Source organism: Bombina bombina, chromosome 7, assembly GCF_027579735.1.
Source record: "Bombina bombina isolate aBomBom1 chromosome 7, aBomBom1.pri, whole genome shotgun sequence".
In the NCBI taxonomy this organism is placed as follows: domain Eukaryota; kingdom Metazoa; phylum Chordata; class Amphibia; order Anura; family Bombinatoridae; genus Bombina; species Bombina bombina.
Genome location: NC_069505.1, coordinates 203940558 through 203966747, shown reverse-complemented (window position 1 = coordinate 203966747; position 26190 = coordinate 203940558). Strand labels below are relative to the sequence as shown.

Sequence of the window (26190 nt, the reverse complement as noted above, 5' to 3'; positions counted from 1 at the left end):
TGTACTATTCTCCTTTGCTACCATTGTTGGACGTTTCATTACTGTTATATTTGTTTATGACTTCAATAAAAACCTATTTAAAAAAAAAAAAAAAAAAAAAAACAACTTTAAACCAGGTCATTTTTTTCTCTTTAAAGTGAATGTAAATTTTGATGCTTTTTCAAAATTAGATTAAAAACAGGGGCACTTTAATTCATCAAAATTTACATTTCATTCGTGCTGTGAAAAAATACCTTTTAAACTTGACAGCAGCTCCAGCTTCCCCCAGTCGTCGCAAGCCATTTCTGATGTCAGAAATGATTGATCGGTCATCCTCCAACCCCCCCCCCCGGGGAATCAGTGTCTGATTCAACGCAGTGATTGGAAGAAGCCAGATTCCTCATTTTAGACCCAGGAAGAGGCTTTGCGATGGGCGGAGGAAGCTAAAGTGGCTGTCAAGTTTAAAAGGTAAGTTTTTTTTCACAACATGAGTGAAATGTAAATTTTGATGAATTAAAACCCCAGTTTTTAATCGAATTTTTAAAAACCGGACACTTTAGCATCAAAATTTACATTCACTTTAAATAATGTTTGTTTTGATATTTTCAAATAAAAAGTATTAAAGAGTACCAATTGTTCTCATTAGCAGAAAATGATAAATGGAAAACTAGTTGACACATGACATCCCCCATTACTTTATAGAAACTAAAGTATTTCATAGAATCTAAACCTTTGCCTTTATAGCTTCAATATTTAAACAAGAAAAGAAAATATAACTACTTACTATTCTAAGTCCAATCTTTGCTTTAAATAGATATTTATGTTACCATGTATTTACTGTTTAACATCCCTTTAAGAACAACAAGATGACAGAAGATGATGGTAGGCGGCTTCTTTTTTTTCTTTAAAAATTTTTGTTTTGATATTTTCAAATAAAAATACTAGAGTACCATGTAAATGTAATGTAGCATTATTTTCCCCCAACAGCCTGAGCCTTGCATATGTATTGTCCTGCTATACACAGTAAAACACTTAAAACTACCTCAACTCAAAGTTGTAATTAATTTAAATATCCACATAATATAGGAGAGACACGCACCGCCATATTGGTACACCCAACCCGCAGCCAACCGGAAGTAGTGTGACGTCATCCTAATAGTAACGCTGCTGTTTGCCTTGTTGACCACTTATTAGCTTCCGGGGTTTCTCTGAGCTCGAGTCATGGCGTCTGCGGAGGATCTGTTTGAGGGAATTGTAATGTGTGAGGAGAGGTGCGCTGTCTATAGCCTCATATAAGCGTAGCCCGTCCTTTATGCCTGGCTGCTGTTGTTTTCTCTCTCGTTATTTTATGTAATTGCTACTGCACAAGTCCCTTCTCTACTATATTAAGTACTTTTTTTTTCTCAATTGCATATATTGTATAAAGAATAAAACTATAATTTACTCATTACATGGTCATGACGTAACAATTCCAAATGATTTCTCTTCCTCGTGTTTCCTAAAATGTTTCCACTGACTTATGCCAGCTGTAGAACATTAATTTAATTATGGGAAATTGCTCCTTTAATTTTATTTTTGTGTTATATATAACTGTTTTACCCACTGAAACCAGAGTCATTCAAATGGGCTGATCTTGCAGAAAGTGCAGACACCCTTATCTTACCTCTGCATCACTATAAATTAAAGCATCATCATCTCTCTTTATATACACAAAAGCCAATATCTAGAGAGCACAGTTGAAAATGAACATTTTAGTTCCCATCTTTTCCACCCCTAGGAAGGTGATTACAGCTGCTGCCTCTGGTTTACATAGTTTTTTTTATAGAGTATAGTATTCAAATTTTCAGTATAGGTAGCAACTTCAATAGGCAAAAACAACAATTTCAAATGACAATAAAAATAAAAGCAATTTGTAAACACTTATACATTTCAACTAGTAAAATGGATAATTGGACCCCATTAAAATATGGAAAATAGAATATCAACACACTGTTTTCATTGTTCTGCAGTTGTCTCTTTTCTGTAGTAATATATTTGTTCTTGAGCATATAACTAGGTAAATGATACTGTTTTAAAATGTATTCAATTTTTTTTCTGTGGGAGTGAAACAAGACAATTAGGGACCGATAAGGTGTAGAAACAATGCAATGTAAGTATCTAACATGGTATAAAATAATTTTAACAGTGCTATATTAAACATATAGTTGTTGTATACACAGCCTGTCTGTCCATAATTGTCCTTAGCAGAAGATATTAAAGGAATAGTCTACTCCAGAATTGCTATTGTTTAAAAAGATAGATCATCTCTTTATTACCCATTCCCCAGTTTTGCATAACCAACACTGTTATATTAACACACTTTTTACCTCTGTGATTATCTTGTATCTAAGCCTCTGCAGACTGCCCCCTTATTTTAGTTCTGTTGACAGACTTACATTTTAGCCAATCAGTGCTGATTTAGGGTAACTCCACGGGCATGAGCACAATGTTATCTATATGACACATGTTAACTAACGCCCTCTAGTTGTGAAAAACTGTCAAATGCATTCCGATAAGGGGCGGCCTTCAAGGGCTTAGAAATTAGCATATGAGCTTCCTAGGTTTAGATTTCAACAAAGAATACCAAGAGAGCAAAGCAACGTTGATGATAAAAGAAAATTGCAAAGATGATTAAAATTGCATGCCCTATCTGAATCATAAAAGTTTAATTTTGACTTAACTGTCCCTTTAAATAAGGGAAACATAGGTTTTAATTGAATAGCCTGCAATTTTCAAAGTTAAATTCCAAGAAAAGGGGCAGAATAAATAATAAAAGTATATAGCATTTTATTACACATAATCAAACATTTTATATTACAATCTGAAAGTGTTTAATGCCTTTTTTTACCGTTCAACATTATTGCATATGTTTCATTCTCCACATAGGATAATAGATATGTCCAGCTCTTAGTATGTTTAGGTTTCCACCTTTTTATATGTGAAGATGTTTAACTAAGAAAGTTGCTTTCTTACAGATTCCGTGGAGAGGGATATTTGGATGGCTTTGCTGAAGGAAATCATGTTGGGGAGTCAGAGGGCAAGCAATATGGGACTATCTATGGATCAAGAGTAGGGTCTGAGGTAAGGCTTTGAGCTGATTATCTAAAGTTCTCTCTTGAAGCCTTGTCAGTACTGCGAGGTCCCTCAAATAATTTTAGAAAGTAAACTTAGCTTGATTGCTGTTAATTTACAAATGCAGGGTTTTGTTAAAGTGAATGTCAATTTTTTAGGATATGAATGTATCATTCAATAGCTTATTACTATATCAATTAAACCGCCACTTTCATTTTTTAATAAAATGTATAATAAATTTTATATTATAATATGAAATTTAGTCTCTTATAATTACCAGCTCCTCCCACCCGCAACTTCCTTGTCTTATTCAATCCTACGTATACAGCAGTCCCACCCGCTGTTTACGTAGTGGCAATGCGCGCTCCAAGCGATGCTAAACACCTCACACAGTCCGATAACTGTAATTGCGCATGCACGAAATGTGCATGAGCTTCAGATATCGTTGTCAGAACTGTCTAACGCAAGCGCAGTACAGACGCGTGACGACAGCAAAAGGGATTTGGTCCCCCCGTGGTAAATACATTTATTGGTTCTGATGATCGAGCCTACCCTGTCAATCAATGATGAAAAATGCCGGGCGGACGATTATAATTACGAATGCGAGGATATTAAATTAAAATACTCGGTAATTACAATCTTTAAAAAAAAATTATGAATTAAAGTGCTGTTATTTTAACTTTAAAGTTAATGTGAACTTTAGAGACCATGCTGACTTTACATTCACTTTAAAGGGACAGTAAACTAAAAAATAGTGTTATATAATTCTGCATATAGTGCAGAATTATGTAACATTATCTTAGCAACCGCTTTAAAAATCTAAAGATTTGAGAAATTTTAGCTCTCAAAGTTGCACTTGCCTGGTCCTTCTCTCCAGGCTCTTCTGATTAGGTCTTCTTCAAAAGCGGTTCGCGGGCTCACTGTCTAATCACAGTGCGTCTGATCGTGCTATTGAACTAAATGTAGCTTGCTACCAGACTAGAGCGGGAGCGAGCTACATTTAGTTCAATAGCACGATCAGGCGCGCTGTGATTAGACAGTGAGCCAGCGAACCGCTTTTGAAGAAGACCTGATCAGAAGAACCTGGAGAGGAGACCAGATGTAAGTGCACCTTTTGAGAGCTAAAATCTCTCAAATCTTTTGATTTTTAAATCTGTCACTAAGATAATGTTACATAAATAGAACATTATTTTTTAAGTTTACTGTCCCTTTAAGGAGAGAGACCTACATTACAATGTAATGCCAAAAACAGGATTTTGAGTAATTTCTCTCCTTGCCTGCAAATTTTTGATCATTTGTGAGAAGTCAATAGAACAATTATTGTATTAAAGTCAATCTTGTACATATGACTTCAATTTGAATTAGTTTGCAATCACTTCAATAAGTTAAAAAGATCTAGACTTACATATTCTCAAGTGCTAACCTCATGAGGTAGGAAATGCAGGATTTGTCTTTAGATCCTGGCTTTTTTTTTTTTTTAACACTTTATTTAAGTTAACAGGTTATGAACCAAACAGTTGTGTATAACAATGGTGTTACTCTCTACAAATTGTATCTAAGATGTGTTTATAGATATAAAAATAGCAGTCATGTTATACACACAGAATTTTGTGATGCACTCTTCCTGTTACAGATACTTCAAGCCTATCTAGGCAACCCTTCATTAATCAATAGGAGCAGGGAAAAATTATATATATATGAGAGAGAGAACGGAAGAGCACACAGAATAGAAGAGGCTCCTAGTAAAATACATTACAAGATCATACAAATATAACGGTAGAATGAATTAAATGCCTACTCACATGGATCAATCTCACCATTATGAGGTATATTGTCCGCATAAGGTAAAGATGGTACTTTGTTCATACTAGTAAATTCTTATTCCTCTGTGCAATTATTTTAATCCTCCTTGGAGACAGATGACAACGGGCTCACAGCTCCTTATGAGTCCTTTTAACACCCAGCAAAGGGGCCACCTTTGTAATGCCACTAGCATGTACAATCCCTTTGCCGCATGTTAAAAGCACTCATAAGGAACTGTGAGCCAGTTGTCAGGGTCCTGGATGTGAAGGAGAGACACAAACATTACAACATAATGCTCAATAAAAAAATCCAAAGATTTTGTGTGATTTGTCTTCATGCCAGCAAGTTTTTGAACATCAGACCCCCTAGAGCGTCCAAAATGCAAAACCTGTAACCTATGTTTTTAAAATGTTGCAAATTGCCCATGTCAGCTCTCTAATTTGAAGTACTTGCTAGTTACTCTGTTTGCTTTCTGACCTCTTAAGGAGTGGGGACAATGCATGAGCTGATTAAAGCGCTGTTATAGTGCTAACATGACATACTCTAATGTCTTTTGATCACTATCAACTCTGCAAAGTACCGAATAGAACTACAGAGCACTGTGGATACCGAGCAGGCACTAGTCACATAACCTAGCTGTGCTACTAACACTGCTGATTGGATCTGCAGCTTTACTTTGTGTTTAACCCCTCTTTAAACACAGATTTGCAGCATCGCTAGTGATACAATGACATGCTGTAATGAATTAGATCATTTCATTTTATCACTATAATGGCCCTTTCATTTCCTTTTCAATGACCATTAAATACTGTAGATTTGCATAACTAACAAGTGCATAATAAAAACACAATGCAATAGCACTTAATCTAAATTTCAAATAAGCAGTAGATTTTCTTCTGACAGTATACACAGAACTTGAGCATGTACTCAGAAGGAGCTGATGTCGCAGAAAGTGTGCATACAAAAATACTGTGCACAATTTAATAATGGAAGAAAATTGGAAAGTCTCTTAAAACTGCATGTTCTATCAATCATGGAAGTTGAATTTTGATGTTACTGTCACTTTAAAGGTTTGTAGCTTCATACATTAATAAAGATTGGTTTGGTCTTGGCTACGTTTCTTTATTGCTACTACCTGTTTAATCCCTAATGTTATTTATTTCTTTTTTTGCAGCTTGGTTGCTTTCTGGGTTTTGCCACCACTTGGAGACAGCTTCTTACACATTCGTCAGAAGAAAAGCACAGGTTGGTTTTTATTTTCTGCCTGCCCTTTAGAGTCACCAATGCATGTTAAGTCACATTACTTTAGGGGTTAGAGTGTGAATCTGTACAAGGGCATGTTACTGAATATTTACTTTAATACCCCATTTTTATTTTGATGCAGGAACTAACACTCCTGCTCCTAACTTCTTAGATTCTTCTGTACTTAAAGGCACACTAAACAGTGCTCAACAAGCCAAGGCACCACTATATTAGGACTTGGCGTCATGGTTTAGAGCCCATAAAACACCTATGGCTGCCCCCACCAACTGCTGCTAGCCTCACCTAAAATGTAGTCCTGTGCAGCTGGATCCTTTCTAGGCCATGGAGCCTGGGAACTATATGTCCCATAATGCTGCACGGACAATGAGGGAGCAGTTTGGTGTATTGGAAAGGTGTGGTTATTAATTAATTTAAAATATCTTTACTTTCTACTAAATATAATTCTAATCTATGGTGAAACCACTAAAACCAACACAAATAAATTGTGAAATAAACTCTATGAGAGGGTCTCCATTTTTTTCCAAACAGTTTATTTGGAATCAATATATGTTAATAATAAGAGAAATATTTACAGGTATATATACACAGTCCACATATTGAATACAGGGCAACTTTACTACAATAACCCCAATTTGTCCAATAATGCTAAAATAATCATAGGAATATACTTAGCCACATTTTCCAAGGTGTCCACCATCAGCCATCTTTCCAGGATAAGTAAGATAAGAAAAAGAGACAGAGGTTTTGGTGTTACAGTATTTTATACCCCAATTCAAAAGGGAGTGGTTTATCAAATGCCACTCAAAGGCTATTCGGAGTGTCCTACTTAGACAGACACTAGACAAAAGAACTAATTGAGTATTCAACTTTAAAACCAGCTATGTGAATTGCCAGGTATAAAATCTGTGAGCAATTATATTTTAATATTCCTGTGATAAAATGTCACCACATTCCCTCACTTTTTCTTCTCCTATGTTGCCCTGTTTTCTAGTTATCCCCACTAGTACAGAAGAACACAGTGGGAGCGAAAACCTTACAGGAAAAATTCTCCCACCATCCCTTAGGACTCGGCGATATGAGCTTTTCTGTACTTTCCTAGGACTGTCAATTCCTAGTCTAACTTTATACAATTCATTAAAAAAATGCATTTAAAATTATACATAGAAACACAAAATCCTATGCTAAACCCCATTAGCAACGTTTATACAATGGTCTTAAAAATTGGGAAAAATTAAAAATTCATGTGTGAGTGCGTTAGTGTGGGTACACTAGATGGGTATGCGTGTAGTAAAATCTTTATTAATAAAGTGTGAATTGTGCCTGTAAAACAAAAGTTATAATGGTTCACTGAAGTTTTTTGTTGTCATCTTTTGGCATCTTGTCCTTGCTTTTGCTTTACAAATCGTCTCTCTTTGAACCACTTTATTTTTTTCCAAGACCCTCAAAGGAATGAAAAGAGATTAAAACCATGCATATATTTACTTCACACTACAACACTCCATCTGCAGTAGAAACCACATTCACAGTTATTAACTTCAAGTTGGGATGTGCCTCTATCATTGCATCATCCTACTTGCACCCTTACTTACACCTATGTTGCTTGTCCTATATTGTTATTTACGCCTTTATGATGTATATATTATTTTGGCCTAATGCACCATTTTACATCTCCATTGTGATACGTTATACTTATTTAATTTGTCCAACGCCACCATCATAGCTTCATTGTAAGATCAGTCCTGAAGACACCTGAAAAACAACAATCTATAATATGTGTTATTGGGGAAAAACTGGAAGGAAAGGTGAGAAGCCTTCTATCTTCATTGGTTTTCTTCCCACAAGATAAGACTTCAGACAGTTTACATAGAAATGTTATTGCATGTGGCCTCCCAAAACTAATCACAATGGAGGTATCTGTTATTGTTTTTTAGAAAGAGAATGCATCAATTAACTATACATTCTAAATATTGGCATTTAAAACTTAATAATGAAAAACACTTAAAATTATTAATTGAACTTAAAACTAAAGTACACATTACACGATACAAATGTACTGCAAACAAATATGCTTATAAACAAAAATGAATGATTTAATTTTAGCCCTCCAGCTCTGTCAGTTGCTTCTTTAGAAACCCAATTTCATCTCTCATTCTCCTGTTTTTTTGTTTGAGTTCCCAATAACTTAAGTTGGCTTTATTGTTTATCTCATTTGACCTCAGCCTCCAATTTTTATACTTAGTTTCTCCTCTGTTAATATCACCATTTAAATTCCTGCCTCTCCAGTTTCCTGAATTTGATGCTCTACTATTCTGATATCCACAACATGTCACTACAAAAGGCATAGCAGATATGTCCAGTGCAGGGGGACCGCTTCAGCCTGTGCTTCGTTTGGTTGTTCAAGAGCACCATGAGCAGGAGCAACCTCAGCACACTGCCCAAGCTAAAAAGGGTATCTGGGTCGGCAGCACTCTATGCCAGCACAAGCTTATAGTGTGCACAGAAGCTGGCTGAAGCTGACTCCCCGGTAGTACTCTAACTGGAGAGATATGCCAGGAGTGGATCTGATCCAGTCCATAAACATGACCGGTACTAATGTTCCTCACCTTCCACTGCTATTCTCAGATACCCCATCGCATCCTTTTGTCTTCATGACTGTACCATTCTCTCTCTCCCAGCTTCGCTGCCTTTGCCCTCTGCAACAAGCCAGCGCTCGACAACACTGGCGCGCTATTATTACCTGGTAGCTGCAGCAGGGGGGAGTAGTTTAATTCTGTTTTACTTCACTGGAACTACTAAAATTGATTTTTTTTTTATTGAAGCTTATTTAAAAATATTACAAGATCCAAATGAGAAACCATTACAAATAACTTGTGCATCTTTAGCTGACACAGAAACCTATGATCTTGAGCACAGAGAAAATATTCTGATATTTTGTACTCCGTGTTTGTGGATTTAGACGTCTTAAAGGGGCATGAAACATGTTTTATTTCATTAGAGAGTGAGTGCATACCTTTTTAAACAACTTTCCAATTTACTTCTGTTATCTAATTTGCTTTGCTCTCTTGGTATACTTTTTTTTAAAAGCTTTCCTAGGAAGGCTGAGGTAAAGCTAGCTGCTGATTGGTGGGTGCACATATGCGCCACTTGGTTCACTCAATGTGCTTTGATAGGTCCCGGTAGTACATTACTGCTCCTTCAACAAAGGATACCAATACTTTCAGCCACATCTGTGTGTGTGTCTGTACTTAATAATTATATATATATATATATATATATATATATATATATATATATATATATATATATATATACACAACACACAGAGAAAACCCAGCACTCACTTGCAAGCTATCAGCTAAGATTTAAAAGCAAAAATGGAAAGGTTAGTCACCGCATCTGGCCAAATGGGACAAGCTCAGGTACCACGTCAAGGTCCTCTCCAATACCTGAGACCCTAAAACAGCCACACAATGCAAGCTTTCAAATCCAAACAAACTGAAAACAAAAAAAGGGTGCACAGGAATATGTAATCACCCTAGACATATACAAAACACGGAATGGAACTGCACTCTCATACCGGACCGGGTACACATCCTATGACCCTGCAACATGCTCAGCCCTGGGTGCCACTGGCACTCACAGGAAGCTGTGCTGTCCCCAGAGCCACAAGCAGTTAACCCCAGACAGGTCTGGGTGCAAGAACCATAGGGAAAATTACAAAACAAATTAATACAACACACAGAGAAAACCCAGCACTCACTTGCAAGCTCTCAGCTAAGATTTAAAAGCAAAACTGGAAAGGTTAGTCACCGCATCTGGCCAAATGGGACAAGCTCAGGTACCACGTCAAGGTCCTCTCCAATACCTGAGACCCTAAAACAGCCACACAATGCAAGCTTTCAAATCCAAACAAACTGAAAACAAAAAAAGGGTGCACAGGAATATGTAATCACCCTAGACATATACAAAACACGGAAGGGAACTGCACTCTCATACCGGACCGGGTACACATCCTATGACCCTGCAACATGCTCAGCCCTGGGTGCCACTGGCACTCACAGGAAGCTGTGCTGTCCCCAGAGCCACAAGCAGTTAACCCCAGACAGGTCTGGGTGCAAGAACCATAGGGAAAATTACAAAACAAATTAATACAACACACAGAGAAAACCCAGCACTCACTTGCAAGCTCTCAGCTAAGATTTAAAAGCAAAACTGGAAAGGTTAGTCACCGCATCTGGCCAAATGGGACAAGCTCAGGTACCACGTCAAGGTCCTCTCCAATACCTGAGACCCTAAAACAGCCACACAATGCAAGCTTTCAAATCCAAACAAACTGAAAACAAAAAAAGGGTGCACAGGAATATGTAATCACCCTAGACATATACAAAACACGGAAGGGAACTGCACTCTCATACCGGACCGGGTACACATCCTATGACCCTGCAACATGCTCAGCCCTGGGTGCCACTGGCACTCACAGGAAGCTGTGCTGTCCCCAGAGCCACAAGCAGTTAACCCCAGACAGGTCTGGGTGCAAGAACCATAGGGAAAATTACAAAACAAATTAATACAACACACAGAGAAAACCCAGCACTCACTTGCAAGCTCTCAGCTAAGATTTAAAAGCAAAACTGGAAAGGTTAGTCACCGCATCTGGCCAAATGGGACAAGCTCAGGTACCACGTCAAGGTCCTCTCCAATACCTGAGACCCTAAAACAGCCACACAATGCAAGCTTTCAAATCCAAACAAACTGAAAACAAAAAAAGGGTGCACAGGAATATGTAATCACCCTAGACATATACAAAACACGGAAGGGAACTGCACTCTCATACCGGACCAGGTACACATCCTATGACCCTGCAACATGCTCAGCCCTGGGTGCCACTGGCACTCACAGGAAGCTGTGCTATCCCCAGAGCCACAAGCAGTTAACCCCAGACAGGTCTGGGTGCAAGAACCATAGGGAAAATTACAAAACAAATTAATACAACACACAGAGAAAACCCAGCACTCACTTGCAAGCTCTCAGCTAAGATTTAAAAGCAAAACTGGAAAGGTTAGTCACTGCATCTGGCCAAATGGGACAAGCTCAGGTACCACGTCAAGGTCCTCTCCAATACCTGAGACCCTAAAACAGCCACACAATGCAAGCTTTCAAATCCAAACAAACTGAAAACAAAAAAAGGGTGCACAGGAATATGTAATCACCCTAGACATATACAAAACACGGAAGGGAACTGCACTCTCATACCGGACCGGGTACACATCCTATGACCCTGCAACATGCTCAGCCCTGGGTGCCACTGGCACTCACAGGAAGCTGTGCTGTCCCCAGAGCCACAAGCAGTTAACCCCAGACAGGTCTGGGTGCAAGAACCATAGGGAAAATTACAAAACAAATTAATACAACACACAGAGAAAACCCAGCACTCACTTGCAAGCTCTCAGCTAAGATTTAAAAGCAAAACTGGAAAGGTTAGTCACCGCATCTGGCCAAATGGGACAAGCTCAGGTACCACGTCAAGGTCCTCTCCAATACCTGAGACCCTAAAACAGCCACACAATGCAAGCTTTCAAATCCAAACAAACTGAAAACAAAAAAAGGGTGCACAGGAATATGTAATCACCCTAGACATATACAAAACACGGAAGGGAACTGCACTCTCATACCGGACCGGGTACACATCCTATGACCCTGCAACATGCTCAGCCCTGGGTGCCACTGGCACTCACAGGAAGCTGTGCTGTCCCCAGAGCCACAAGCAGTTAACCCCAGACAGGTCTGGGTGCAAGAACCATAGGGAAAATTACAAAACAAATTAATACAACACACAGAGAAAACCCAGCACTCACTTGCAAGCTCTCAGCTAAGATTTAAAAGCAAAACTGGAAAGGTTAGTCACCGCATCTGGCCAAATGGGACAAGCTCAGGTACCACGTCAAGGTCCTCTCCAATACCTGAGACCCTAAAACAGCCACACAATGCAAGCTTTCAAATCCAAACAAACTGAAAACAAAAAAAGGGTGCACAGGAATATGTAATCACCCTAGACATATACAAAACACGGAAGGGAACTGCACTCTCATACCGGACCGGGTACACATCCTATGACCCTGCAACATGCTCAGCCCTGGGTGCCACTGGCACTCACAGGAAGCTGTGCTGTCCCCAGAGCCACAAGCAGTTAACCCCAGACAGGTCTGGGTGCAAGAACCATAGGGAAAATTACAAAACAAATTAATACAACACACAGAGAAAACCCAGCACTCACTTGCAAGCTCTCAGCTAAGATTTAAAAGCAAAACTGGAAAGGTTAGTCACCGCATCTGGCCAAATGGGACAAGCTCAGGTACCACGTCAAGGTCCTCTCCAATACCTGAGACCCTAAAACAGCCACACAATGCAAGCTTTCAAATCCAAACAAACTGAAAACAAAAAAAGGGTGCACAGGAATATGTAATCACCCTAGACATATACAAAACACGGAAGGGAACTGCACTCTCATACCGGACCGGGTACACATCCTATGACCCTGCAACATGCTCAGCCCTGGGTGCCACTGGCACTCACAGGAAGCTGTGCTGTCCCCAGAGCCACAAGCAGTTAACCCCAGACAGGTCTGGGTGCAAGAACCATAGGGAAAATTACAAAACAAATTAATACAACACACAGAAAACCCAGCACTCACTTGCAAGCTCTCAGCTAAGATTTAAAAGCAAAACTGGAAAGGTTAGTCACCGCATCTGGCCAAATGGGACAAGCTCAGGTACCACGTCAAGGTCCTCTCCAATACCTGAGACCCTAAAACAGCCACACAATGCAAGCTTTCAAATCTAAACAAACTGAAAACAAAAAAAGGGTGCACAGGAATATGTAATCACCCTAGACATATACAAAACACGGAAGGGAACTGCACTCTCATACCGGACCGGGTACACATCCTATGACCCTGCAACATGCTCAGCCCTGGGTGCCACTGGCACTCACAGGAAGCTGTGCTATCCCCAGAGCCACAAGCAGTTAACCCCAGACAGGTCTGGGTGCAAGAACCATAGGGAAAATTACAAAACAAATTAATACAACACACAGAGAAAACCCAGCACTCACTTGCAAGCTCTCAGCTAAGATTTAAAAGCAAAACTGGAAAGGTTAGTCACCGCATCTGGCCAAATGGGACAAGCTCAGGTACCACGTCAAGGTCCTCTCCAATACCTGAGACCCTAAAACAGCCACACAATGCAAGCTTTCAAATCCAAACAAACTGAAAACAAAAAAAGGGTGCACAGGAATATGTAATCACCCTAGACATATACAAAACACGGAAGGGAACTGCACTCTCATACCGGACCGGGTACACATCCTATGACCCTGCAACATGCTCAGCCCTGGGTGCCACTGGCACTCACAGGAAGCTGTGCTATCCCCAGAGCCACAAGCAGTTAACCCCAGACAGGTCTGGGTGCAAGAACCATAGGGAAAATTACAAAACAAATTAATACAACACACAGAGAAAACCCAGCACTCACTTGCAAGCTCTCAGCTAAGATTTAAAAGCAAAACTGGAAAGGTTAGTCACCGCATCTGGCCAAATGGGACAAGCTCAGGTACCACGTCAAGGTCCTCTCCAATACCTGAGACCCTAAAACAGCCACACAATGCAAGCTTTCAAATCCAAACAAACTGAAAACAAAAAAAGGGTGCACAGGAATATGTAATCACCCTAGACATATACAAAACACGGAAGGGAACTGCACTCTCATACCGGACCGGGTACACATCCTATGACCCTGCAACATGCTCAGCCCTGGGTGCCACTGGCACTCACAGGAAGCTGTGCTATCCCCAGAGCCACAAGCAGTTAACCCCAGACAGGTCTGGGTGCAAGAACCATAGGGAAAATTACAAAACAAATTAATACAACACACAGAGAAAACCCAGCACTCACTTGCAAGCTCTCAGCTAAGATTTAAAAGCAAAACTGGAAAGGTTAGTCACCGCATCTGGCCAAATGGGACAAGCTCAGGTACCACGTCAAGGTCCTCTCCAATACCTGAGATGCAGGTATTGGAGAGGACCTTGACGTGGTACCTGAGCTTGTCCCATTTGGCCAGATGCGGTGACTAACCTTTCCAGTTTTGCTTTTAAATCTTAGCTGAGAGCTTGCAAGTGAGTGCTGGGTTTTCTCTGTGTGTTGTATTAATTTGTTTTGTAATTTTCCCTATGGTTCTTGCACCCAGACCTGTCTGGGGTTAACTGCTTGTGGCTCTGGGGACAGCACAGCTTCCTGTGAGTGCCAGTGGCACCCAGGGCTGAGCATGTTGCAGGGTCATAGGATGTGTACCCGGTCCGGTATGAGAGTGCAGTTCCCTTCCATGTTTTGTATATATATATATATATATATATATATATATATATATATATATATATATATATATATATATATATATATATATATATATATATATATATATATATATATATATATATATATATATATAATGTGTATAGTTTTTATAAACGTGTGTTTAACCCCTGCAAAGGGATGTTAAACACATAGTCAGCTACAGAGCAGCAATGCACTACTGGGAGATAGCTTAACACATCTAGTAAGACAATGACGAGGCGTATGTGTGTAGCCACCAATCACCAGCTAGCTCCCAGTACTACATTTCTGCTGCTGAGGATATGCACATATGCTTTTTAATGAACAAAGTAAATGTTATAATAGAAATTAATTCAAAAATGCTCTATCTGAATCATGCAAGTTTAGTTTGGACTTTCATATTCCTTTAATATAAATTGTCATATCTCTCTACAACGAGATTGTTCCAGGACTGTGCAGATTGTATCATTAGTGGACTAATAAGATTTGACCCTGAATAGAACTTTACACGTTTGTGAGTACTGTGTATTATGAGTCAAATGTACATTTCTGATAAACAGTCTCTTTTTGTTTCAGTAAGAAAATAAAGGCGTTAGATTCACTAATACGGATGATTGAGGACTTCTCTTGTGATGATCCAACTAACGATAAACTGCAGGAGAGCATGACCAGGATCTATGGGAAGGTGAAGCAGGTCAGTGCTATTCATATGTTTTTTTACTACAGTGATCGCCAACTTCCTCATACCAGTAAGGGCATTATATAAATGTATGGCTATTAAACACACAAATCATAGATTTCCTAAAACTGTCCGGTGGTACAAGGCCAGACTTGTGTAACGTTGTAGGGTACTCCCTGTCCTTCCCTTAGGTGGCTTTGGCCAACTTGTTTTCCCACCTACACACATTTTAGTACCACTTTTTCCTGGGCCACAAAAACGAGGGCACATATTAGTAGTTCTGATTTTTTTTCTGAGGGCCACAAAAACTATTACAGTGTGGGCAGCCAAATGGCCATTCCTGTTTTAAAATAAATGTGACCATATTGATCATGATGATGATTTATTTCCTTTATACTCAGAATAAATAATAAAGCACTAATCATCTAGTAATCTAGATGTAAAACATCCATAAAGGCAAGAGATTTAAACAGAAGGTTTCTCATTTATGTTTACAGAAAATAAATTCCATATAAGGAAACAGCTGATCAGATAGGAAGCTAAGTGACTGGATATAAACTCTCGCCTTAGTGATATTTTGTCAGTGAGGCTTGAAATATGGATTTAGCAGTCTTTAAAGGGACAGGAAAGTCAAACTGAATGTTCATGGTTCAAACAGAGCGTATATTTTAAAAGACACTTTTGAAATTCACTTCTATTATCAGATTTACTTTGTTGAGAAGCATACATACATATCAACAGGTATCTACACACATTCCAGAAAACTAAGAAGATATTCACAGAGAAGTGAGTCTCTTCTGTAAGTATGCACTTATAAGCACTCTGAGCCTAGACTGTAAGGCGGTTTTTCCGGACTGAGTTAAAATAAAATATAACTTTTATTAGAAATTGCACTTAAAATAAGGGTGACACACAAATTAAAATTGACACTAGCACTATCATGTGATCAGACACTGTATATTTATCTAGTGGAGGACTGTAATATCTGTGGCCTATAATCAATTGATATGTGCCTCCTAAGCAGTGCTGTTTTAACTAAGCTATACTTAGTATAAAGGGTCCCAAATACTGGGTATGTATTGTATATCAATATCTTACGTAATCTATACCGTATATCGGGATACCCTTGTGTTTTTAATACATGTAATATACGCCAGGAAATTTCACTCTAATCCCTGTGTATTGTAGCTGGTTAGTTGCTTCTATTCAGAACGATCTATGTATGTTGTTCAGGAGTTGCCTTTGTGTTGCTGTATAATATCACGATCTCTTATGTACTTGAACGTGAAAATATTAGAGGATTTAGTTTAAAAGCAACTCTGGTATTATGTACTGTTTTTCACCGTTATCAGAATAAAGCTTTTTATACAGTATATTCTCTGACCCTCCACTTCAAGAGGGCTGCCAAGAGACTTGCTTTTGCTGCAAATACTCTTCAGTGAGTGGTACATGTGACTCCGGGTTGCAATGTATTTTGTTTCAAATTACGTAACAATTTCTGTTATGCTTAGTGTACATTTTGAACATTCAGCCTAAATACCAGTATCATAATTTAAAGACATTAATTTTGTGTTGCCTGTGTTGATATAAATTGTATTTGGCTATATATGTGTTGCAGGCATATAACCCGCACTTGTATAATGACTTAATTGGAAGGGAGCATAATCTCTGTACTGCCACTATGTTTCAAAATTATATTTGGCTCCGTTTCCTCTGCAACCAAAGCCTGTATTGGAGTAAATACTCGCTTATTCTTATATTAGTCCATATTTCTCAGTTATCTTTCTATTTTGTAAAAGCTAAGTATAACCAATATTCACTGTCTCTGGCACTATCTCAGAGTGTATTCAATTTAATAAATACCTATGTTTTAGGTTACTTTAACACTGGCTAAGTCTGGCACAACCCAGACTGTTCAACAAATTAACTAAGTATAGCTATAATTTTCTATGTGGCTAGATCAACATGTAGTGCTAGGCTGTTAAAACCAGAGCGCCCAAACGCTCACGCTGACTCCTGACTAGTTTCGCCCCTCCGGGCTTTGTCAAAGGCGGCGCGCCGCCGTTTGTTTGGGGGTATATGCCGGTTAGACCGGAAGTCCCGCCCTCCTCGATTTTTGATGTATTTTACGATTGGACAAATTCTGAAGATTGACAGCTTAAGGTTCCAATCAATTGATGCTAATGACAGTATCTATCTACTGCTGGATTTAGCAGTCTTTAAAGGGACAGGAAAGTCAAACTGAATGTTCATGGTTCAAACAGAGCGTATATTTTAAAAGACACTTTTGAAATTCACTTCTATTATCAGATTTACTTTGTTGAGAAGCATACATACATATCAACAGGTATCTACACACAGTTGTCTCTTGTCATTGGCTCAACAGATGTGTTCAGATTTCCCAGTAGTTCATTGATGCCCTGGAGCTGACTTTGTGTTAAACCCCATTGTAGGAGTTAACCACATTGTTAGAGCATTTAATATTGCATTATTACTTGCATTTAACATTTTAGAGCATTTTGTTTTTGCATTTTTATGTCCCTTTAAATACTAACAACGTGATGGTATTTTTCTAAAGCTGTAATTGTGTTTATTTTAAATTAAATATAAAACTGTGCAAATCACATTGCTGTATATTCAATAATTCAACATGAAAGTAAAGAGAAGAACTATTGCACTAAAGATAGCAGAATAATGTATGTGTACAAAGTACTAATGCCCTGTGCAGCAGGATGGGGTTAATATTTCAGAATTCAGTGTTTATGACCTTGACATTCTTAGATGTACTGACTGAGTGACACTTCTACAGATGAGCAACATCTATAAAATATGTATTGTTTTAATAGAATCCATGGTGTTTAAACACGGCAAATTCTTTTACTAGTATAGATGCATATTAAAGTGATTGTAAATCCTAGCGTTTGTGAAACGCTAGGATTTACCAGTGGAACAAATAAAGGGGACTTTCTTTCATAAAGTATTAAATGCTTCATGCTGAAAGCTCCTTTATTTGTTGGAAGCGTTCGCTGAACTGATCTGTTTAGGCAGCCCACGGCAGAACGCTATTTGCTGAGAGGTGACGTTTCCACCTCTTAGCCAATAGCTGTGCGGGCTATCAGGCTTGGCGCCAGTTGTAACGCACAGCTATTTGCTAAGAGGTACAAACGTCACCTCACAGCAAATAGCTTTCTGCCCTGGGCTGCCTGAGCTGCTCAGTGCGGCAAACGCTTGAAACAAATAAAGGAGCTTTCAGCATGAATCATTTTTATTCTTCATGAATGAAAGTCCCCTTTATTTGTTCCACTGGTAAATCCTAGCATTTCACAAACACTAGGGTTTACAATCACTTTAATGGGACGGTGTACTGTAAAATTATTTCCCCCTTAATGTGTTCTCAATGACTTGTTATACCAGCTGCAGAGTATAGAATATATGAGAAATTGCTTCATTGTTTCTTTTTGTAAATGAAATAGCTGAATTTGCCCTTTGAAACCACAACCCATCAAAATATGGTAAGTTTGAAGAGTGAACAGAAATTCTTATTTTATCACTCAAATACTTACCTTCCTTATCTCTGTCTCTATACGATACTTAAAAAGAACAATATAAAATCAACATTTTACTACTTCTCTCTAACACCCCACTGGAAGTGTAATATTATCTGGGGGCGGTGTTTTCATAGCTTGTTAATAGCTTATACTTAAAGGAACAGTGTACTGTAAGATTGGGTTCTCCTTAATCTGTTTCCAATTATTTGTTATACCAGCAACAGAGTTTAAAATCTATGGAGAAATGTTCATTTAGGTATATTTTTGTACATGAAATAACTTTCCGTGAACTGAAACCACAGCCCAATACAGTGGACTGATCTTGAATTATTTACACAAGTCCTCCTTACCATCTTTATTACTGTTTATTTAAAGGCTAGTACTTAAAGAGACCTATTGAAAATGAACATTGTATTACCTCTCTGTCACAGCCACCCCCCCACTAGGATCATTATTTTATCAATACCTAGTTTATATAAAATATATATATATATATATATATATATATATATATATATATATAATATAAAAAGTCTACACACCCCTGTTAAAATGTCAGGTTTCTGTGATGTTAAAAAATGAGACAAAGATAAATCATTTTGAACTTTTTCCATCTTTAATGTGACCTATAAACTGTACAACTCAATTGAAAAACAAGCTGAAATCTTTTAGGTAAAGTGAAATAATAATATGGTTGCATAAGTGTAAACACCCTTAAACTAATACTTTATTGAAGCACCTTTTGATTTCATTACAGCACTCAGTCTTTTTGGGTATGAGTTTTTCAGCATGGCACATTTTGACTTGGCAAGATTTGCCCACTCATCTTTGCAAAAACACTCTAAATATGTCAGAATGCGAGGGCATCTCCTGTGCACAGCCCTCTTCAGATCACCCCACACATTTTGAATTTAATTCAGGTCTGGGCTCTGGCTGGGCCATCCCAAAACTTTAATCTTCTTCTGGTGAAGCCATTCCTTTGTTGATTTGGATGTATGATTTGGGTCGTTGTCATGCTGAAAGATGAAGTTCCTCTTCATGTTCAGCTTTCTAGCAGAAGCCTGAAGGTTTTGTGCCAATATTGTCTGGTATTTGGAACTGTTCATTATTCCCTCTACCTTGACTAAGGCCCCAGTTCCAGCTGAAGAAAAACAGCCCCAATGCATGATGCTGACACCACCATGCTTCACTGTGGGTATGGTGTTCTTTTGGTGATATGCAGTGTTGTTTTTGCGCCAAACATATCTTTTAGAATTATGGCCAAAAGGTTCAACTTTGGTTTCATCAGACCAGAACACCTTTTGCAACATTCTTTTGGGAAACTTCAAATGTGTTTTTGCAAAATTTAGCTGGGCTTGGGTGTTTTTTGTTTGTTTGTAAGAAAAGGCTTCCGTCTTGCCACTCTACCCCATAGCCCAGACATATCAAGAATATGGGCGATTGTTGTCACATGCACCACACAGCCAGTACGTGCCAGATATTCTTGCAGCTCCTTTAATGTTGCTGTAGGCCTCTTGGCAGCCTCCCAGACCAGTTTTCTTCTTGTCTTTTCATCCATTTTGGAGGGACATCCAGTTCTTGGTAATGTCACTGTTGCACCATATTTTCTTCACTTGATGATGATTGTCTTCACTGTGTTCCATGGTATATCTAATGCCTTGGAAATTCTTTTGTACCCTTCTCCTGACTGATACCTTTTAACAATGAGATCCCTCTGATGCTTTAGAAGCTCTCTGCGGACCATGGCTTTTGCTGTAGGATGCGACTAACAAAATGTCAGGAAAGATCTACTAGAACAACAGAACTTTATTTGGGGTTAATCAGAGGCACTTTAAATTATGGCAGGTGTATGCTGACTCCTATTTATCTTAAATAGTTATAAAAGGATGTTCACACTTATGCAACCATATTATTTTAGTTTTTTATTTCCCTTTACCTAAAAGATTTCAGTTTGTTTTTCAATTGAGTTGTACAGTTTATAGGTCACATTAAAGGTGGAAAAAGTTCTGAAATTATTTATCTTTGTCTCATTTTTTACATTATATATATATATATATATATATATATATATATATATATATATATATATATATATATATACTCAGAAATGCTCAGTATTGGTGAGGATGTAATAGGCAAGATCAGCTATTTCAAATGACAAAATAAAGTTGAAGGAGCTAAATCATTTAATACACTCCACTAGGTAAAATTGATAATTTGGAACACATTCAAATGGAGAAAATATTAGAGTACACTGTTCCTTTAAGTATAGAAACATATAGTATAGGTAGGGAGCTATTTCTAATGCCAATTTAAAGGCAAAAAAGCCATTTGTAAACAATTGAATACACTTCAGCAGGTAAAATGGATAATTGGGAACAAATTAGAGGGAGAAAATCAACGTAAATTGCACCTTTAATTTCTGACCTATAAAATCTACTGACAGCAATGTGGACACTCGGCTTACTGGGCCTAGCTGATCTCTGTGACTGTCCGATAGAGTGTGTATGAAGTGGTACAAAAATATTACAGCTACAACATTTTGAATATAGAGATTAAAGGAACAGAATCCCCAAATTTTATTTCATGATTCAGATAGAACATACAGTTTTAAACAACTTTAACAACCAATTTACTTCTATTATCAATTGTGCTTAATTCTCTTGGTATCCTTTATTGAAGCAGCAGCAATACACTACTGGGAGCTAGCTGAACACAATGGTAAGCCAATGACAAAGGCATATATCTGCAGCCTTCTGCATCTAGCTCCTGGGCCTATCTAGGTATTCTTTTCAACAAAATAAAGGGGAGAGAAAGGTGCGCTAGGCCAAATCGATAACCAAACACCCCCTTAAAAAGACAAATATCCCTACAGTTGTCTAAAATAAGAGAGAAAATATACAGTTAATAAGGGAGGCGCTAAGAAAAGCCAAAGGTATCAAGCACTTAAAATTTAATAAAAACACATAAGCATACAATAACATATGTATAGGGGACGTCTCCCCAAAACGAAATACTAATAAATAAAAACTAAAATACTAAAAGATGCAATTGATAAAACTTTCACAGATTTAAAACCATATAATTTGTATAGAGCAGTCCCAATCAGTTTGTTTTAGTAGGGTCAGATAGAAATGTCTTTACTCCATATAAAATGTAACTGAGTCTGTGGTCAGCGTCTCACTAGTCAAATACCACCAAGCTGCCAAATTGATAGAGCAATAGCTGCCAAACAGTGTAAGTGGATAATAATATACTTGCAATTCCAAAGTTCTCTTACTGTGTAAGATATCACTTTAGCAGAACATTCAGCCGATTGGATACTGGGCAAAGTGAAGGATATCCCAGAAATGCTGCCAAACACAAGTCCTACAGATGATTTACTCCTATTTAGTAGAAGATAGTTCCAAAATGTATAACCCGGGTTATTAAGTAGGAATCAAAAGATATGTAGATTGTTGTCACAGAAATAAAAACAACAACACTGCCAACACATACAACGCGTTTCGCCCTCCTATGGGCTTTATCAAGATAGTGGTGGCAAGTGTGAATGACCTTATTTAAAGGGGTATCATTCAGTCTGATTGGTGGTGGTTTCAATTAGCAGATTTGCTTTAAGGTGGTATTTGACTTTCAGTAGCAACTTCTTTTTAAGGTGGTATTTTTCTCTTCTGACCTTTTAAATGAAATCACACAATCTTGCTACTAAAGGGACCTCGCAGTTGTACCAGAAAAAGGACCGCAATAGAATAATAAATAGAATATTCATAAATATTTAACGGAGAATCTATATGTGATTAATAAGAGATATATAACAAATTTTTATTACATATATCACTACAAATTGGCTCAAAGGCTTCCTAATAAAAAACTGTGTAAATATATCAAATGTAAATACATGAGTATACCATAAAATGTGCTAACTGAATAAAATTACATAATTCTCATAATAAAGTGCAAAGTTAATATATAATCTTACAAGTGAAGAAAATAATCTAACAACTATACATGTGTAATAAAATTTAAAATAATTAATCATTCAAATAAAAAGGGAGAGAGATCTAATTCAGAATTTAATCCCTTAGGATATAGGGTGTCATACTTATAGATATATTCTGCTTCCCTTATAAGGAGGGTTTTTTCAATATTACCACCTCTCCAATGATTGTTTATTTTAAGAATACCCCAATATTTTAAATCCCTAGTATTACCATGGTGAACTTCCTTAAAGTGCTTATATAAATGTGTGTCCTCTTTTTCTTTTTCTATACAAAGAAGGTGTTCTCTTATTCTATCCCGGAGACTCCTCTTGGTTTCTCCGAAATAGAACAAGTTGCATGTGCATTTCAATACATATATGACATTCTTATGAGTGCATCTAATAATTCCCTTTATCGTGATATCTTCACCCAAACTATTGATTTTAAGATTCTTCAATTTTGAACTATGTGTGCATGCTTTACATGTGTAGCAGGGAAAGAAACCTGCTACACTTCTACCCTCCAGATCTAATTGTTTTTGGTCTCTTGTCTTCTTTCGTATTTCACTAGGGGCCAGAGTTGTTTTAAAATTCTTTGCTCTCTTAAAAATAAAGGTCGGTCTGTCCGCCAACTGATTCCCTATGATATTATCCTCTTTTAATAAGTGCCAGTTCCTTTTAATAATTTTTTTAATCAGATAATGGTCTGCGTTATAATCCGTTACAAATGGAACATTGATTTCGTCTCCTTTAAAGAATCCCTATTTTTTATTTCCTACCGAAGGTCCACAAGTGTCTGATTAACCCCCCGGGGAGACCAATAGTGTCTGGGATTAACTCCATATCAGCAAATGTGTCCCAATATATTGACAAATTTCTTCAGCCCTATGTATCTAATTTGGATTCATATCTCAAAGACTCCACTCAAGTGCTGAATTGTCTTAAATCGATAGAATGGAGTAGTGACATGATAATGGCGACATGTGATGTGTCGTCATTATATACCATAATTAAGCACGAACAAGGTATACAAGCTGTCAGACACTATTTAGAACAGGATTCTAATATGAGGGATGAACAAAGAAAATTTATCTTAAATAATATCAGGTATATATTGGAGCACAATTATTTTTCGTTCGACAACAAATTTTTCCTGCAGATAGAAGGGACCGCGATGGGTACGAGGTTTGCACCGAGCTATGCCAACCTCTTTATGGGTGTCTGGGAAGAGCATTTCTTTAATAGTAGAGATCTCGGTGCAAACCTCGTACTCTATAAGCGTTATATAGATGACCTATTAATTATATGGAAGGGTCCTGAGCAAGATTTGATAAAACTCTTTGAAGAGATGAACGACAATAATAATGGTCTTAAGTTTGTGAGTCAATATAGTAAAGAAAAAGTGGTGTTTTTAGATTTAGAAATTATGGTAATAGACCAGAAATTGGAAACACAAACTCACTTTAAAGAGGTAGATTGCAACAATCTGCTACATGCGGATAGTTGCCACTTGAAGCAATGGAAGGACAATATCCCGTTCGGCCAAAGCTTACGGATAAGGAAAAACTGCTCACGTATTGAGGACTTTGAAAGACAGGTAGTAGTCCTAGCAGATAAATTCACTGTAAAGGGTTATGAGGAGGAAAAGATTACAGGGGCAATAAAAAAAGCACAGACGAAGAATAGGGATGATCTTCTAAATTATAAAACAAAGGAAATTATTAAAGGAGACGAAATCAATGTTCCATTTGTAACGGATTATAACGCAGACCATTATCTGATTAAAAAAATTATTAAAAGGAACTGGCACTTATTAAAAGAGGATAATATCATAGGGAATCAGTTGGCGGACAGACCGACCTTTATTTTTAAGAGAGCAAAGAATTTTAAAACAACTCTGGCCCCTAGTGAAATACGAAAGAAGACAAGAGACCAAAAACAATTAGATCTGGAGGGTAGAAGTGTAGCAGGTTTCTTTCCCTGCTACACATGTAAAGCATGCACACATAGTTCAAAATTGAAGAATCTTAAAATCAATAGTTTGGGTGAAGATATCACGATAAAGGGAATTATTAGATGCACTCATAAGAATGTCATATATGTATTGAAATGCACATGCAACTTGTTCTATTTCGGAGAAACCAAGAGGAGTCTCCGGGATAGAATAAGAGAACACCTTCTTTGTATAGAAAAAGAAAAAGAGGACACACATTTATATAAGCACTTTAAGGAAGTTCACCATGGTAATACTAGGGATTTAAAATATTGGGGTATTCTTAAAATAAACAATCATTGGAGAGGTGGTAATATTGAAAAAACCCTCCTTATAAGGGAAGCAGAATATATCTATAAGTATGACACCCTATATCCTAAGGGATTAAATTCTGAATTAGATCTCTCTCCCTTTTTATTTGAATGATTAATTATTTTAAATTTTATTACACATGTATAGTTGTTAGATTATTTTCTTCACTTGTAAGATTATATATTAACTTTGCACTTTATTATGAGAATTATGTAATTTTATTCAGTTAGCACATTTTATGGTATACTCATGTATTTACATTTGATATATTTACACAGTTTTTTATTAGGAAGCCTTTGAGCCAATTTGTAGTGATATATGTAATAAAAATTTGTTATATATCTCTTATTAATCACATATAGATTCTCCGTTAAATATTTATGAATATTCTATTTATTATTCTATTGCGGTCCTTTTTCTGGTACAACTGCAAGGTCCCTTTAGTAGCAAGATTGTGTGATTTCATTTAAAAGGTCAGAAGAGAAAAATACCACCTTAAAAAGAAGTTGCTACTGAAAGTCAAATACCACCTTAAAGCAAATCTGCTAATTGAAACCACCACCAATCAGACTGAATGATACCCCTTTAAATAAGGTCATTCACACTTGCCACCACTATCTTGATAAAGCCCATAGGAGGGCGAAACGCGTCGTATGTGTTGGCAGTGTTGTTGTTTTTATTTCTGTGACAACAATCTACATATCTTTTGATTCCTACTTAATAACCCGGGTTATACATTTTGGAACTATCTTCTCCTAAATAGGAGTAAATCATCTGTAGGACTTGTGTTTGGCAGCATTTCTGGGATATCCTTCACTTTGCCCAGTATCCAATCCCTTGCGTGCTATAAGCACCAAGTGCAGGGCTCATCTGAGAGGACCGTGACTACAGGTCATAGAAGTAAGCGCAGGAATCGGCTTCTTCTCCTAACCGGAACATCTTTCAGTGACGTCAGACGCCGGAAAGTTTCAGTCGGCCCCGCTCGAGGTGAATACCGGGCGAGGGGAAAAGACATCTACTTCACGGATAAGGATCTGGTAAAGTACACGGCTGAATGTTCTGCTAAAGTGATATCTTACACAGTAAGAGAACTTTGGAATTGCAAGTATATTATTATCCACTTACACTGTTTGGCAG

General features: G+C 37.6%; 1 protein-coding gene across 2 annotated transcripts in view; it reads left to right on the top strand.

Annotated features, from left to right (window-relative positions):
• Positions 1–1178: 1178 nt before the first annotated feature.
• The window catches only part of LTO1 (LTO1 maturation factor of ABCE1), a 54903-nt gene continuing 29891 nt past the window's right edge, over positions 1179–26190 (top strand). For both annotated transcript variants that reach the window (XM_053720566.1, XM_053720567.1), the window contains exons 1-4: positions 1179–1250; positions 2994–3099; positions 6068–6138; positions 15119–15236. In XM_053720566.1, coding sequence (XP_053576541.1) covers positions 1201–1250; positions 2994–3099; positions 6068–6138; positions 15119–15236 — 345 coding nt within the window. In that variant the 5' untranslated portion in view covers positions 1179–1200. The remainder of the gene's footprint in view (positions 1251–2993; positions 3100–6067; positions 6139–15118; positions 15237–26190) is intronic.